A 16,866-nucleotide genomic window follows, 5' to 3' on the forward strand; every position below is an offset into this window, starting at 1 on the left:
GTGGGGTCCATTCATTCGACTTTAAAGCGGTGCCCCAGCATGGGCTGCAATCTAATGACTGAAACAAGTTAAAGATAAAAGATATAACTCTCTATTTTATAACGCTATATTTCTGTAAATTTCTAAATATCTATATATATAAAACTGTAGTTGTGTGAGTGTCTGTCCCCTTCGATTTAGATTCCTAACTCCTCCCACATTTTGCGGTGCAGTTTAACCAAATTCGGGTATCTTATAGTCGTGATTAATATCGAGCCCGTCTGGCTATTAGCGCGCGTCTGGCTATTAGCGCGCGACTACGATGAGTCTACGATTTTAAAAATAATATAACATCATTTTTTATTCCATTTTAATGCATAATTTTTCGTGTGTCGATGGCGGCGGTGTTGGCGTCCACGCTCAAACACCTGCACCTGTGTTTGCTTCTCCCCCTTCTTCCCTCCCTCGTGAAGCTGTGGGGAAGGGAGTGTAAGCAAATCAACGTCGTAAAGCGTTGTCAAGGAGACCAGCGTTCTTTTAGAACAACGACCTCATGGCTTGAAGACACCAAAACAGAAATGGCTAAGAAAGCCCGAATTGGCATCTATAAGGGAAGTAACTCTCTAAAAATGCTTATATAGTTATTTCCCTTACAAACCCGAGCAACGCCGGGCGATACTGCTAGTACCTAATAAATTAACTGCCTATCTTTCTGTCTGCCACTGCTGATTGTTTACAAAATTATTATTACTTAGTTTAGCCATGAGCCTATAAACATCGCTTATTTCAGCCTCTACTTCCGGCTACCCATGCCATGCCGTGTTGACTGTTGATCCTATTCGTAGAAGTGTACGTATTTTTTCTAGTTATTTTAGTAGAACGTGGCTAAACAACAGAAATATGGTTGTTTGGCCTGTGGTTAAAGACGTTCCAGTCATGGCAATCTTGTCTTTGTCCACAGCATAGTTGAGAAATATAAACTAATAGCTAACGTTTCCTTATATTTTGTCTACTAGAGGTGTGATTTAAGTATGATTTCGCTGTTATTTCTAGCAGTCTCGATAAGTGTGACTCTTCGTAAGGGATGCGTTAGTTTAGAGAAAGAAAGCATGGAAGAAACTGTTGATATAAGATGTCTTCGGATTGATTTAACATAACTACTGTATTGGTAGTTTACGTGTGTATTTTTACTGTTGTTTATGTTTCAGTGATGTGTTGTATGGAGACGTTTGTGAAGATAGTAGCCATACATATATACAAGTATATTCGGTACTATTTAAGAAGAGTGTTCCCGGTGCGCGCACTCGCGCATCCGCGCTATCTAGTCGGTCCTTACTTTGTGTTTTATTTACTTTGTTTAAAATTTTTTTTTTACTTTGTGGAAAAAAATTATTTTGTGTTTTATATACTTCGCTAGGTGGTCATTGTAGGATGGACTAGTCACGACTAGCTAGTGCGGATACGCGAGTGCGCGCACCGGGACCACTCTTCTTAAAAAATACTAGTATATTCCAGGGATCCAAGTGTAGGAAGTCAGTAAACTTCAAGCAATTAGGCGGCTAGTGTAGGGGACAAAAAGTTAACAGTATATGATAAAATATGTGGCATTCTTTCGATATAACTCGATGGACCAAAACATTTCAGTTCGGCTCTTTCCATGACTGTTGTCAACTGTCAGTTCACGAAAGGGGAGGAGGAGAAAGCTAATGGGTTGTACGTGCGTGCGTGCTTGTTCTTGTGTGTGTGTATGTGCTTGTTCCTCTATCTGTGTGTACGTGCTTGTTTGTCTGTGTGTGTGCGCCTGCCCTGTTTTTATGTATTTATGTATTGTGGACTATAGATGTAACGAAATTATACCAACAATACTCTCTTTACTCTTTTACTTGTTTCAGTCATTTGACTGCGGCCATGCTGGAGCACCACCTTTAGTCGAGCAAATCGACCCCAGGACTTATTCTTTGTAAGCCTAGTACTTATTCTATCGTTCTCTTTTACCGAACCGCTAAGTTACGGGGACGTAAACACACCAGCATCGGTTGTCAAGCGATGTTGGGGCAACAAACTCAGACACTCAAACATATACACGCACATACGTACACATATATATATATATATATATATATATATATATATATATATATATATATATATATATACATACACGCACACACACATTCCTTCCTGTTTCTGGCCTGCCGTCCTGACTCGCTACTGCTGCTTGCCACTAGCCTTCGCCCACCATATACACACATACACACACACGCACACACACACCCTTGTCATCTCACACACCGTTGTTTACCATTCCTTCTTTGATTCCGCTCGCCTGTTTTTGAAAACCTGCTCCCTCTTGTTGACCACTTCTGCCTTTTCAGTATGTGACCTCGTGAAGACCACTTGCATTTTTTTCCCTCTGTCCTCCCACCTCGGGATCTTTCTTTCTCCTATGTTTCCGACGAAGAGCTCCGCTCGAAACGTCATACCCTCCTTCTTCCCTTCTTTCCTAAGCACCCAATAATACTTTATTTGTTCCACATCCTCGCGTTGTTGTCTTTTTGTTTTCTTGTTTGGATTAACTTTATATATATATACATATATATATACGATGGGCTTCTTTCGGTTTCCGTCTACCAAATCCACTTACAAGACTTTGGTCAGCCTGAGGCTATAGTAGAAGACACTTGCCAAGGACTGAACCTGGAACCATGTAGTTCGTAAGCAAACTACTTACCACACAGTCACTCCTCTGCCTATATGTCGTATTTTAAATTTGAAGAAAAAAACCCTTTTTCTTCAAGTATAAAATGCGACATTACTGGCATAATTTCATTATATTTATAGTCCACAACACAAATGCATAAAAACAGGACAGGCACCACACACACAGACAAGAACAAGCACGTACACACAGAGGAACAAGCACGCACACACGTACAACCCATTAGCTTTCTTCTCCTCCCCTTTCGTGAACTGACAGTTGACAACAGTCATGGAAAGAGCCGAACTGAAATGTTTTGGTCCATCGAGTTATATCGAAAGAATGCCAAATATGTTTATTAACATCGTAAGTTACACGCTTTTTACCATGTAGAAGTTAAATGAAATTTCAATAAGCTGACTGTCTCCATACAACTCACGGTTTAGCAACTAATGCCGCTGAGAATGCGAATAAAAATGCAAAACATAGGGAGTGGAACGGAGAATACAGACTACAATTGTTTCATAACTAACTGAAACAATTGTTGTTTGTATTCTACCTATTCCATTCCATGTTTTTTTAGATGGATGCATGCAGACAAACATATCAGTAGCATTTTAGGTCTCCGGGCAAGTCAACGCAATGAGCCCTATTATATTTATTTATTGACAGCAAGCCACAACATACATAAATGAAAATTAGGTACCTAGATTTTTGAGGTCACCGAGTAACTGCCCGGTATGCCCAAACCTTTCGACAGCACTGTATATATATATATGTATACATTGATGTAAATATATATGTTTGTGCACGTGTACATAGAAACCTCTAACACATACACACAAAAAAAATAGGATAAGAACTCAATACAGGTTAACTGTAGAGTAAGAATTTGATTGAGTTAATTGAACAGTTCTTTGCTGAATGGTTTCATCCCAATAGGGAATCTTCAGAAGGAGATTTAACACTGGAAAGTGGGATATGTTAGTGTTCAGGGATGGCGAGTACATTTTCCTAATGGAGTAAGATACATAACAGAAATATTGAATTAGTGCAAAATACTTGATGGTACTTTATTCTGTCAACCTCCATCCGTAAAAAACAAGGGAGGTTATTAATCTCAGTGGAATTTGATCTCAGGACACAAAAGGACTTACTTAACTCATTTGCCACAAAGCATTTTGTCTGAAGCTCTAACGATTCTGTCAATCTCTGCAAGGAATGGCAGAATACCGACCACTGCAGGTTTTCCAAAATTGGTGAGATTAATGTCCAGTTTTAACATCTGCAGGTAAAAAATGAGGGTAGCAGAACCTGCAATAGAATGAACGCCTATGAAAGTGTTAGATTTACCATGGATTTGGATATGTAGTCATGTTTTGGACACTTCAGTATATTTGTCTTATTTGTAAGGTTTGGTTTGCTGGTGTGACACAATACACATAACAGGGGTGAGTAATCTCTAGGTTGCTCTCATACCATTTATTGGTACACTTATCTACAGATTTCATGCACATCATCATCGTTTAACGTCCGCTTTCCATGCTAGCATGGGTTGGACGATTTTGACTGAGGGCTGGCGAACCAGATGGCTGCACCAGGCTCCAATCTTGATTTGGCAGAGTTTCTACAGCTGGATGCCCTTCCTAACGCCAACCACTCCGAGAGTGTAGTGGGTGCTTTTTACGTGCCACCGGCACGGGGGCCAGTCAGGCGGTACTGATACATTTAGAAATATCCTATATTATGTACAACATGGTGCCATCTATATTATAGTGCTCATCTGTGGAAGTTCATAAGTTTCTTGAGTGATGTATCAATAGATTTTTAAATTGCTATCCTTGAAAGATACTGTCATGCTATTAATATTTAGTTGTACATTTCTTTGATTCTTATTGTCAGCTTCATGTTAATGTTGGTTTTCTTGTATTTCAGGAAATGTTTCCATCTTGAAAACTGTATTTCTAAATGAAGATGTTATTATTGAACTTTGTTAATTAAAATGAATACTTTGAGATTTTAAGAGCATAGAGAACTTATATCGTCAGATTAATATTTTGGGAACTACAAACTACTATCATATTGTCATTTAAAAAAATAGTATGATGTGAAAATATACCAGCAAGATGGAAGACAACACAGTTGATGCAGTAGAGACAAAATACCACTGTAAAATTTGTGATAAAAAGTTCTTATACATTTCACATTTCAGTATGCACAAACAGTCTCATACCAGAGAGAAACCATATCACTGCAATATATGTAGTAAAACATTTATATCTAATACTTATTTAAAGTCACATAAACTTGTTCATACTGTAGAGAAACCATACAAATGTGATGTTTGTGGTAAAACTTTCAAAAGAAATCCTAACTTAAAGAAACATAAAATTATTCACACAGGAAAGAAACCATTCCGCTGTGAAATTTGTGGTAAATTTTTCTCAACTAATGCTGTATTAAAGCAACATATAGTGCTTCATACAGGAGAAAAATTATACAAATGTGATTTTTGTGATAAAGAATTTGCAAGAAGAAATGACCTAACAAAGCACAAGATGATTCATACTGGACAGAAACCATTTCACTGTGAAATTTGTGGTAAAACTTTTTTCAATGATTGTTACTTAAAGAAGCATAGAATTATTCACACAGGAGAAAGCCCATATCATTGTGACATCTGTGGTAAAATATTTGCTTACAAAAGTATCTTAAAGGACCATCAGCTTGTTCATACTGTTGAGAAAGCGTACACTTGTAACGTTTGCGGTAAAGCTTTTAACAGAACTTCTCACTTAAAGAGACATAAAATGATTCATACAGGGGAGAAACCATTCCACTGTGAAATTTGTGGAAAAACTTTCTCAACAAACAGTGAATTAAAACAACACATGTTTGTTCATACTGGAGATAAAATTTACAAATGTGAAATTTGTGACAAAGCATTTTCAAGAAAAACTGGCTTAACTAAGCATGAAATGGTTCACACAGGCGTGAAACCCTTCTACTGTAATTTTTGTGGTAAAAGCTTCTGGAATAATGCTGACTTAATAAAGCATAAGATACTCCATACAGGAGTGACTTACGCTTCCAAAGCACACAGCTGTAATATTTGTGGTAAAGTATTTGCTTGTGGTCGAAATTTAAAGAGGCATAAAGTCCTTCATACAGGAGAAAAACTTTACTCCTGCAAAACCTGTGGCAAATCATTTTCATGTAGTGATTACTTAAAGTGCCATGAACTGGTCCATACTGGTGAAAAACCACACATTTGTGATATATGTGGAAAAACATTTTCATTAAAATCTAATAAAGAAAGGCATAAAAAAGTTCACACTGGAGACAAACCATACCACTGTGACATTTGTGATAAAACTTTCTCAGAACGTTCTAATTTGAAAAGCCATAAATTAGTTCATTCAGGAGAGAGACCCTGCTACTGTGAGGTTTGTGGTAAAACTTATTTGTGTGTTAGAGAGTTAAAGAAACATTATGTAATTCATACAAATGACAAAACACACAAATGTGAAATCTGTGGTAAAACATTTTGGTATAAAAGTAACTTAAATCAACATTACATTGTTCACACAGGAAAGAAATCACTATCGACATCATCATCATCACTATCATCTCTGACTTAACATTTGCTTTCTCTCTGTATTAGCACTCATCTTTTGTCATGTCGTCTGTGGGACCCAACATTTGACATTATCAGTGTTAACATAGAATTTTCTCAACCAGCACTCTTGGTTGATTCGTATCACATGCCCAGACCAGAGCAGTGGATCTCCTGCATACATTGGCAAAGTCCCAGTTTCTGTTCAATTTTTTTACTCAGTCTTTCACTTAAATTAACATTGTGTATCAAAAATACCTCATTTTTATTCTGCAGATTTTCTGTATTCAGCACTTGTGCCCCACTACCATACATCCTAATACTCTCCGCACGTTCTTCATACAGTCTACCTCTTACATTCATTGGAAAAAGCCTATGTCATTAACAGAACTAACAGGTACCTGTCTCTTCATGTTCTAGCCACTGTTTTCTTTACAAACTTCCCCAATGCTAATTAGATCATCCAGGTTATAGAAACTCTGAACTACATTACACTATTTGTATAATTCATAGATTTCATTTACCCCTGCTGCTATCTTTTCCTCAGCATATGCAGGTGGCACGTAAAAAGCACCCACTACACTCACAGTGGTTGGCGTTAGGAAGGGCATCTAGCTGTAGAAACATTGCCAGATAAGACTGGAGCCTGGTGCAGCCTTCTGGCTTCCCAGATCCCCGGTCGAACCGTCCAACCCATGCTAGCATGGAGAACGGACGTTAAACGATGATGATGATGATGCTACAGTTGATGTCCTAGTTCTCTGTTAAGCTATTTGTGACCAGCATTGCCTTACTGGCACCTGTGCCGTTGGCATGTGTAAAAAAATTCGAGTGAGGTTGTTGCCAGTACTGCCTGACTGGCCCCCATGCCGGTGGCACGTAAAAGCACCCACTACACTCTCGGAGTGGTTGGCGTTAGGAAGGGCATCCAGCTGTTGAAACTCTGCCAGATCAAGACTGGAGCCTGATGCAGCCATCTGGTTCGCCAGCCCACAGTCAAAACCGTCCAACCCATGCTAGCATGGAAAGCAGACGTTAAACGACGACGACAAATAGCTTAATAGAGAACTAGGACATCAACTAGGAGAACTTAGATGTTTGTAGCAGAGATGAAGCTACATTTAACATGTAAAAGCTTACCTATCTAGGAACATGTACTTCAACATACAACTGTCATAGAATAGAAGAGATTTTTTTCTCACTTGATAATGTTTCTAGTGCCTGTTACAATAAATACATACCATCCACTAGAGGGTTGTGGTCTCTTACCTCTCCTCCCTCACAAAGTGGTAAAAAGAAAAGTACTAGAATCTAGTAAAGTATCAATTTGTTGCTTAGTCATCAACTGATGTTAGCTTTTTCAAGTCCATTTCAATGCTGTACCCTTATTATGGAGATTGTTGCTATCTTTGACTAACATGCTGGTCAAAAAAAGTCCAAATTTTTTGCTGCTATAACTAGTATTCTCTGCTGTCACAGTAGGTTGGAGTCAGCACAAAAAGTAACATCATCTATAGGTTAATTTGTTTATCTAGCTAAGGGAACTGGGCACTAGTTTTGCAAGAGCTTATAGAGAATAAACTTTGGTGGTTGCCTTTTCTAAATTCTGTGCGGAGTTCTCAAGGAATCTTTATTAAACATGGTTAAAGGAGATCCCAAAAATAAGAAAAAATCTGTAATGATTTTACAGCTTGAAAATTATGGTGCCTGGAGAGACTTTTGAGTTATATTCAATATTGTCACTTTGTATTTAACCTCAAGTTTTCAAGTACAAACCATCGTTTCACTGGTAACATGTAATTACTTTGTTCTGGTATCATCAAGTAGTTTACAAGACTTTGAGCATTTAGAAAACTTTTTACATCCATAGACCAGGCATAAAACCAAATGTAATGTAGCTGATAGCCTTCAAGATTCAATACATGTTGACTGAAAATAGTTGCTGTTCATAAATACTACATATAGTAATATACAACCAAACATCTGTGATGTCAGCCTGAGGAAGGTGTGCTACTCTAAAAGAGAAGTTTAATTTTCATGCCTATAGTTACTTTAGAACATTCTTGAATAGGTTTAGGAAGACCCTAAAATTCAGCTCTCTCAAGAGGTACTTTTCTCTTGGCAACTTGAAGCTATGTCATTATGGTCATAGCAGAAACTTTGAATCAGCTGCCGCAGACCATGCTGACAGAAGAGGACACAAAAAGTTCAAAGTAGGATTCAAAATAAACTGCATGAAAATTAGTTGAGGTGTGTATGTGCACACACACACATGTTGACCAGTGGTATATAAAATAAGTGAACTAGCTTGTCCTCCATAGTTCAGTGAACAGAGTAAGCAAGAGTTCTGCTAACAATATAGTTGTAGACACGGTGTTGGTCTGGAAGCAGTTGTGGCTCCACCTCATTGAGGAATTGGGCAAGAGACGCTTTGTCATAAGATGTTTCTTGCAAGACTGCAGGAGAAAGTGTGTTGTATACTGACCAGGGTATAGCTGGCAAACCGTATGTCGGCAAATCAGTACCACCAAGGGAAATAACCCTGTCCTCAAGGTCAAGCAGTGCTCTATTGTAAATTTCATCACTGGTGCCATCCAGTTCAAGATAATGCAATATTGCCTGATGTCTGTAGTCTTCTGAGAGAACATCTTGGAACTTCAGCCACAATGAGTTTGGATCATCCGCCTCACACATCTGTAGTAACACTGCAAACAGTGCACGTAGACGGCTAGGGAATTGCAAACGAGAAGCTTCTGATTATGTGCAAATCCACTGTGAGCCATTTTCAAGCAGACTATGTTTGAAACATGTCTCCCTGTATGTGATGCAAAGATGACCATTGAATGTCCGAAGATCTTCGAATGACTGCAATCCCATTACTTTGTGAAGCAGCAAATGGAGGTAATAGCATTCGTGGTAATTCGGGTGTACTGTATAAACTTGTCCAAGACAACTGTTGAACTTAATCCTGGGATGCCCATCAACAGGCTGGCCTGCCTTTCTGTGAACCCATCTTTTTCCTGGACAATGTGTAGTAGGAGAACACTTGAGGGTAGAGCAGCGTTTGAGTGAAAGGATCGTCCTGACATTATTTTGAAAAATGCAGTTAGGGTGGTTTCACGTGACTCTTCCACCAATTGAGTGACAGTTTCATTGGTAAAGCAAATCCTTTGGCCATTTTCAAGGTGGACTGCAAGCTGCTCAATAAGAAGGTGCCTTTGATGTATAGGGAAGCCGAAAAGTCACCAACAGGCCTTGTTGCTGCTAATGTAACAACTGACTTGGTATTGTGTTATCTCATCCCGACTTTTCTCCTGTTGGAGACCGAACATTGCAGCATCTGAACCTTTATTAACATACTTGCATGTATATTTGACATTTAACAGAATTGCAGAATTCCACATTGATATGTGCATTGAAAATCTTAGACAACTATTGTTTTCTTTTCAATTGTGGCCCACGAATACATTTGAAGTTTTCTATCTTCAGTCAAGAACCAGATTATCCTTGCAATTTCAGCTGATTATTCTTGAGATTGCTCCAATCTGGCCAGCCCCATATATATATGTATATACATATACAGATGAAACGAAAATGTGCTAAGAGAAGTAACTCAGGATAGCATGTATCTGAAGATGAATAAGTTTATATCAAATAACATACAAGAACACATGCACATAAGCATACAGTACGTATTACGTGTGCGTGTGTGTCTGTGTGTGTGAAGGCACATGGCCAAGTGGTTAAGGAGTTGGACTTATGATTGCGAGATCGTGGTTTCAATTTCTAGACCGGGTGGTGCATTGTGTTAAGCAAAACACATTTCTTTTGCTCATCTTTTGGATCAAACCACTTCATCTCACATTGCAATGCGATATGTATGCATGCATGTATGTACACATCTCAAGGCTGTGAGGTGGCCGAATCATTAGCATGCCTGGCAAAATGCTTAGTGGCAATTCATCCTTCTTGATGTTCTGAGTTCAAAATCCACCAAAGTCGACTTTGCCCTTCATCCTTCGGGGTCGATAAAATAAGTCCCAGTTGAACACTAGGGTCGATATAATCGGCTTTACTTTCTTCACACAACTTGCTGGCCTTGTGCCAAAATTTGAAATCAATATTTACACATCTCTGACGACTGGGCATTAAGTGTTGAGTATGCAGTGTAATTTTACATTATGTAGCTAATAATCACTGTATACTAATGAAACGTACGTAAAATGGTGTAATTAGAAATCGTACTGACAATCTCTTGTGTTCTGTTTTCTGTTTTAAATATACCATGTGGAACACTCAAACCCAGAGATTTAAATTTACAACACACAAACGGAAATCCTATTGGAACTTTTGGTACTGGTCATTTGTCAAGCTATTTGAGTTTTAAATTGCACTTTGCAGACATATTAATACAAGCATGTATTTATATGTTCCTCCTCCTCCTCCTCATTATTATTTTGGTTTGGCTCAGGTTCGGTCTTATTCCTGGTAGGACTTATGTGAATAGCGGGTTACTACCTGTAACTTTAGGTATCGACAATTTTTCAGCAGTCTTTCAAGTGGTTTGAACCCTCCTGATAATCCTTGCTGTCTCTAAGAGTCAAACTTTCTGTAGGAGCCCTACCGGGCATTCTATTTCAATCTCCATTTGTTTATATCTTTCCTTATTGTTCCCAACGCAATAATTATTATAGGCACGACCTTTACTGCTCGCATGTTCCAAATTCTTATTTCAAATTTTAAGGGATTGTATTTTCTTTGTTTTGTTTTTTGTCCTCTTTCTTTGCAATCCTGGAATCCAACAGACATGAGGAGTCAACAAGGAAGCAACTTTTCTTTTCCTTATCTATAATTGTTATGTCCGGTGTATTACTTCTCTAAACTTCTTGTCCGTTTGAATAGGAAAGTCCCAATTATTATTATTATTATTATTATTATCATCATCATTCTATGTTTGACTTTTGCTTTATATTTGTACAAGTTGGCTTCAAGTCTCACCCAGAGACCTCAAGAGACAACAGATTGGAAGTTCGTGATGTTGTTATGCTTAGTGTGCCATATATTTGGTTTTGTATTTAGTGTTGTACTAGTGAATGTCAAAAAAAAAAAAAGCGATAAGTATGTTTGTTTTAAAACTTGAGATTACATAGAAAGTATTTTGCGTAGGATATGAGCAGTTCCCATGAGCACTATCTTTTGAATTTCTGCCATTTTGGGGTTTCCTGGTATCTGAGTTAGGTAGCGATCAGCCCCTTTTGCTATCATTCCCAGGGCACATATGACAACAGGTATTGTTTTAGTCTTCAGGTTCCACATTTTGCTGATTTCTATTTCAAGATCTTTATATTTGCTCAGTTTTTGGTAGGTCTTGACAGATACGTTTATATCGATTGGGACAGTCATATCAATGAGGAGGCATGTTCTTTGTTTGAAGTCTTTCAATATGATGTCTGGCCTATTTGCATCTATCTGTCTGTCAGTTTGAATGGGGAAGTTCCAGAGGAGTGAGATGTGGTCATTTGTGTTCCCACCAGTTTTTTTTCATGGGGCAAATCCAGGTTTTTGCAGATTACCCAGTGAATATATTGTGCAGCTCTATCATGCCTGTTGAGATACTCTGTAGGCATTAGAAGACTGCACTTGGAGACAACATGATCAATGGTTTCATTTTGTTGTTGACATACACGACATGTTGGGCTACTGCTATTCTTTAATATGTTGGCCTGGTAGTTTCTTGTTGGTAGGCATTGATCTTGAGCTGCTATGAGAAACCCTTCTGTTTCAGATTTTAAGCCAGAGGCCATTAGCCATTGATGGGTCAGGGCTTTGTCAACATCTGCATTATTCACTCTCTTTGGTATTTGTCATAGAGAGGTTTTTCTTGTCATTTATCATTCAGAATATCTAAGGCAGCAGTTTTAGCACGGGTTTTCATGCGTTTAGCTTTTTCTGTGCTTGTTTCTTGTATGTCTAATTCCGAAATTTGTTGTATTCGGAATTTACTTTGAATGCCTATTTCCACTCCTAGACTGATCATACATGTTTCTCTATCTATCTAACTATTTTATCTGATTTCTATCTATTTTGTCTGATTTGTTCATTTCTCCTCTCGTCTATGATCGACCTTCGTGTATGCCATCTTGAAACCTGTTTCCTTTTAATACACTTCCGCCTTCTCCAAAAATCCCTCTTCCGGACAACTTTTTACTTAAAAGGCAACCCACAACATGTGCTCTCTCTCTCTCATTCATCTACCAGCTATATAATCCCATGCACAGATAAGTTTGAATGCCTATTTCCACTCCTAGACTGATCATACATGTTTCTCTATCTATCTAACTATTTTATCTGATTTCTATCTATTTTGTCTGATTTGTTCATTTCTCCTCTCGTCTATGATCGACCTTCGTGTATCGCGGTGCACCCGCCCTGCCCACCACCACCACCACCAATACCGGATATCTCTATTTTGCTCCATCTATACCGGATGTCGCTTCTCCCACCACCATTATAGGTGTCTACTCTTCGAACCCCCCTCTTCAATACGCTATCTCACCATGCATTACCCCTCTCTTGATATCCTATGTTCTACTTGCCTACAACCTGTCATCATTTCTCTGAACCACCCCTCCCCACTGGTGCTCCCCTATATTCCTGCACCACCCCCCACATAAAAAGCACCATCCGAACGTGGCCGATGCCAGACCCCTCTGGCACCTGTGCAGGTGGCACGTAAAAAGCACCCACTACACTCGCGGAGTGGTTGGCGTTAGGAAGGGCATCCAGCTGTAGAAACACTGCCAGACCAGACTGGAGCCTGGGGCAGTCCCTAGCTCCCCAGACCCCGGTCGAAACCGTCCAACCCGTGCTAGCGCGGAAAACGGACGTTAAACGATGATGATGATGATGATTCCTTTGCCTGTTTGTTACTGAGTATGATGCTTTCTTGTTTTCATGTTTTGAGACAAGTTTTAACATCCAGTCCTCAGAGTTTTTCAGGTAGGTGTCTAGGCCAATTGTAGCAATCTTCATTGTTATTGCCAGTTGTAAAAGTCCATGGCCTCCCTCTTTTCTTGGCAGATAAAGTCGTTCTATATCTGCATTAGGGTGGTGCATTCTATGCATTGTCAACAGTTTTCTTATTTTTCTGTCGAGCTGACATATTTCAGTAATTGACCAGTTAACGATATTGAAACTGTAAGTCACGACTGGTATGGCTAATGCATTGATCGCTTCGATCCTGTTTCTTGCATTCAGCTCTGTCTTGAGTATTGCTCTCACTCTTCGATAGCATTCTCTCCTGATCCTTTCCTTCATCTCTGAATGCCTTATTCCGTCCCCTTCAATTACCCCTAGGTACTTGTATCTCTCCGCTGGGTCTAATTCTTTTATGACATTTTGCTGGTCAAGGTTCACGTTAGATGTTTCTGTCATTTTTCCTTTGATAAAGGTAGCTTTTGCACATTTATCGAAGCCAAATTGCATTCTGATGTCATCACTGAATTGTTTAACAATCACTAGTAAGCCCTTAAGTTGATGGTCATTTTTTGCAAAGAGCTTTAAATCATCCATGTAAATGAGATGATTTATATTTTTATCAAACATTTTATATCCGTACTGTGCGGTCATTGAGCAATTTTGAGAGAGGTAATTATTATTATTATTATTATTATCATCATCATCATCATCATCATCATCATCATTATTGAGTGAGAGAGCAGTGCATGCCATCAAAGTGACATTGGGGTTCAAATATACAAAGCCCAGTGTACCCATCATGACTACCCTTCTGATAAGGGTACACCAGGCACATGCCTCACAACCACATATGCATGACATGGTGATCTCATATCAAGATAAACAGCGCATGACCTTGCAGGTGGGGACCAGTTAGATTTTCTTCAGGTTGAGTAGCCCAAATGGTCCCTGAATAAGGGTTGTTTAAAGGTGTTGAACAAATACCCATGTTTCCGGAGATGAATTATCCAAACCCCAAAGAATTCTTCTCAGCACATGGCTATGATGCTCCTCCACTACTTCTGCTCGTGATCAGAGATGCACATATTGTCAGCCACTAAGGGACATGCTCAACTGGTTAAATCAAACAACTGACAAGCAAATCTGTGGTATTGAGCAGAATATTTGCTGTAGCCCATCTTTTATGCCAAGACAAAACAATGTACATGATAACACTTCTAATCAGTTAAGATCAGAAAACCTTAAGAGCCACTGCCTGGTACTGTATCAGGGCATTTATTATTATTATTATTATTGTTGTTGTTGTTGCTGTTGCTGTTGTTGTTGTTGTTGTTGTTGTTGTTGAGGAGTGAGAGAGCAGTGCATGCCATCAAAGTGACACTGGGGTAAAATATACGAAGCCCAGTATACCAATCATGACTAACCGTCTGATAATGGTATACTAGGCACACGCATCGCAACCACATGTGTGACATGGGGATCTCATATCTAGATAAACAGCAGATGCCCTTGCAGTTAAAATTTTCTTCTGGTCGAGTAGCCCATTCTGCTCTGAATAAGGATTGTTTAAGGATGTTGAACGAACCACCCATGTTTTGACAGGTGAATTATCCAAACGTTTAAGAATTCCTTTCAACACACAGCTATGACGCTCCCCCACTACTTCTGCTCATGATCAGAGATGCACATATCCTCAGCTACTAAGAGACATGGTTAAGGTAAAACAACTGACAAGCAAATCTGTGGTATTGAGCAGAATATTTGCTGTAGCCTATCTTTTATACTAAGACAAAACAATGTACATGATAACACTTCCAATCAGTTAAGATCAGCAGCCATGAGAGTCACTGCCTGGTACTGCATTTGGGCTTATTATTATTATTATTATTATTATTATTATTATTATTATTATTATTATTGTTATTATTATTATTATTATTATTATTATTATTATTATTATTATTATTATTATTATTATTATTATTGTTGTTGTTATTGTTATTATTATTATTATTATTATTATTATTTATTATTATTATTATTATTTATTGTTGTTGTTGTTATTGTTATTATTATTATTATTATTATTATTATTATTATTATTATTATTTAGGCGGTGAGCTGGCAGAATCGTTAGCATGCCGGGAAAAATGTTTAGAGATATTTCGCCCGCCGCTGAGTTCAAATTCCACCGAGGTTGATAAATTAAGCACCAATGAAACACTGGGGTCAATGTAACCGATTAGTCCCCTCCCCCAGAATTTCAGGCTTTGTACTTATAGTAGAAATTATTATTATTAGGCGGTGAGCTGGCAGAAATGTTAGCACGCTGGGTGGAATGCTTTGCGGTATTTCGTCTGTTATGTTCTGAGTTCAAATTCTGCTGAGGTCGACTTTGCCTTTCATCCTTTCATGGTTGATTAAATAAGTACCAGTTATGCATTGGGGTCGATATAATCGACTTAATCCATTTGTCTGTCCTTGTTTGTCCTCTCTGTGTTTAGCCCCTTGTGGTAGGTATTTCGTCTGTCTTTACATTCTGAGTTCAAATTCCACCGAGATCGACTTTACCTTCCAACCATTTGGGATCCATAAATTAAGTACCAGTGAAACACTTGGGTCGATATAATCGACTAGTCCCTTCCCCACCAAATTTCAAACCTTGTGCCCTTCATAGAAAGGATTATTATTATCATTATGGCGCTGAACTGGCAGACTCTTTAGCGAACTGGCAGAATCTTTACGTTCTGAGTTTAATTCCGCCGAGGTCGATTTGGCCTTTTGTTCTTTCGATGTCGATAAAATAAGTAGTCAAGAACTGGGGTCGACACAACCTGAGTGGTCCCTTCTCTAATATTCCTATGATAAAAAGATTATCATCATTTTTATCTCCCCTTTACAGTTTAGTGCGTCTTCCTTTGCATTTCTCTGTCCTCTCCTTTCTAACCTTTTTTCTGTACTCACCTGGTTAATACACTGGTGACTTGTACTAAATTATGAAGCATCTTTTCCTTGAAGTTTCTTTCTTCTAGAAAATTAGTTTTCCTTGCTAGCTAGCTTCCTTCAAGACAATTGTTAAACCTCTAATTATAAATACTTATCATTGAATTAATAACTTTTTCTCTTTTCTTATTTATTATAATCCAATATAATTTGGGTCCACTCACTGTTTTTCTGTTTTTGTTAAGAAGTAGTTATCATCTTTAAACTATTCATTTAAAGTTTCTTCCCATCCTTCTTTGTACAACTTATTTCTTTATCCCTGTACGTATCCATAGATTTCGGGAGTGGCTGTGTGGTAAGTAGCTTGCTTACCAACCACATGGTTCCAGGTTCATTCCCACTGCATGGCATCTTGGACAAGTGTCTTCTTCTATAGCCTCGGGCCGACCAAAGCCTTGTGAGTGGATTTGTTAGACAGAAACTAAAAGAAGCCCATCATATATATGTGTATCAAATAAAAAAGAGTGAAAAAACTACAGAAGGCTTGTGTTATAAGGTTAAAGAATATATTTAAGTCGTTATGTTAGAAAAAATGTTATAAAATTTTGTGTATAGTAACATAGTTTTTGGAGAAATAACCGGCTTCGTATTT

At 38.3% G+C, this 16,866-nt stretch overlaps 2 protein-coding genes across 4 annotated transcripts in view; one reads left to right on the forward strand and one right to left on the reverse strand.

The window, feature by feature from the left end:
- The window catches only part of LOC115213515 (beta-1,3-galactosyltransferase 1-like), a 71,346-nt gene that overhangs the window by 12,888 nt on the left and 41,592 nt on the right, over positions 1–16,866 (reverse strand). For all 3 annotated transcript variants that reach the window (XR_003881767.2, XR_004999607.1, XR_004999605.1), the window contains exons 1-2: positions 6,772–6,782; positions 2,437–2,447 (exon numbers count right to left, since the gene is read on the reverse strand). The gene's annotated coding sequence lies outside the window, so the exon portion shown is untranslated. Of the gene's footprint in view, positions 1–2,436; positions 2,448–6,771 lie in introns of those variants that run through there.
- Positions 776–7,166, forward strand: LOC115213184 (zinc finger protein 493-like). Its single transcript, XM_029782120.2, has 2 exons — positions 776–828; positions 4,613–7,166. Exon 2 carries the CDS (start codon positions 4,804–4,806, stop codon positions 6,316–6,318), a length of 1,515 nt encoding a protein of 504 aa, XP_029637980.1. The 5' UTR covers positions 776–828; positions 4,613–4,803; the 3' UTR covers positions 6,319–7,166.

The sequence above is a fragment of the Octopus sinensis genome, linkage group LG6, assembly GCF_006345805.1.
Source record: "Octopus sinensis linkage group LG6, ASM634580v1, whole genome shotgun sequence".
NCBI lineage: Eukaryota > Metazoa > Mollusca > Cephalopoda > Octopoda > Octopodidae > Octopus > Octopus sinensis.

Excerpts from the sequence above, each read along its gene's own strand:
- LOC115213184 (XM_029782120.2), top strand. The coding sequence starts at position 4,804 with ATGGAAGACAACACAGTTGATGCAGTAGAGACAAAATACCACTGTAAA.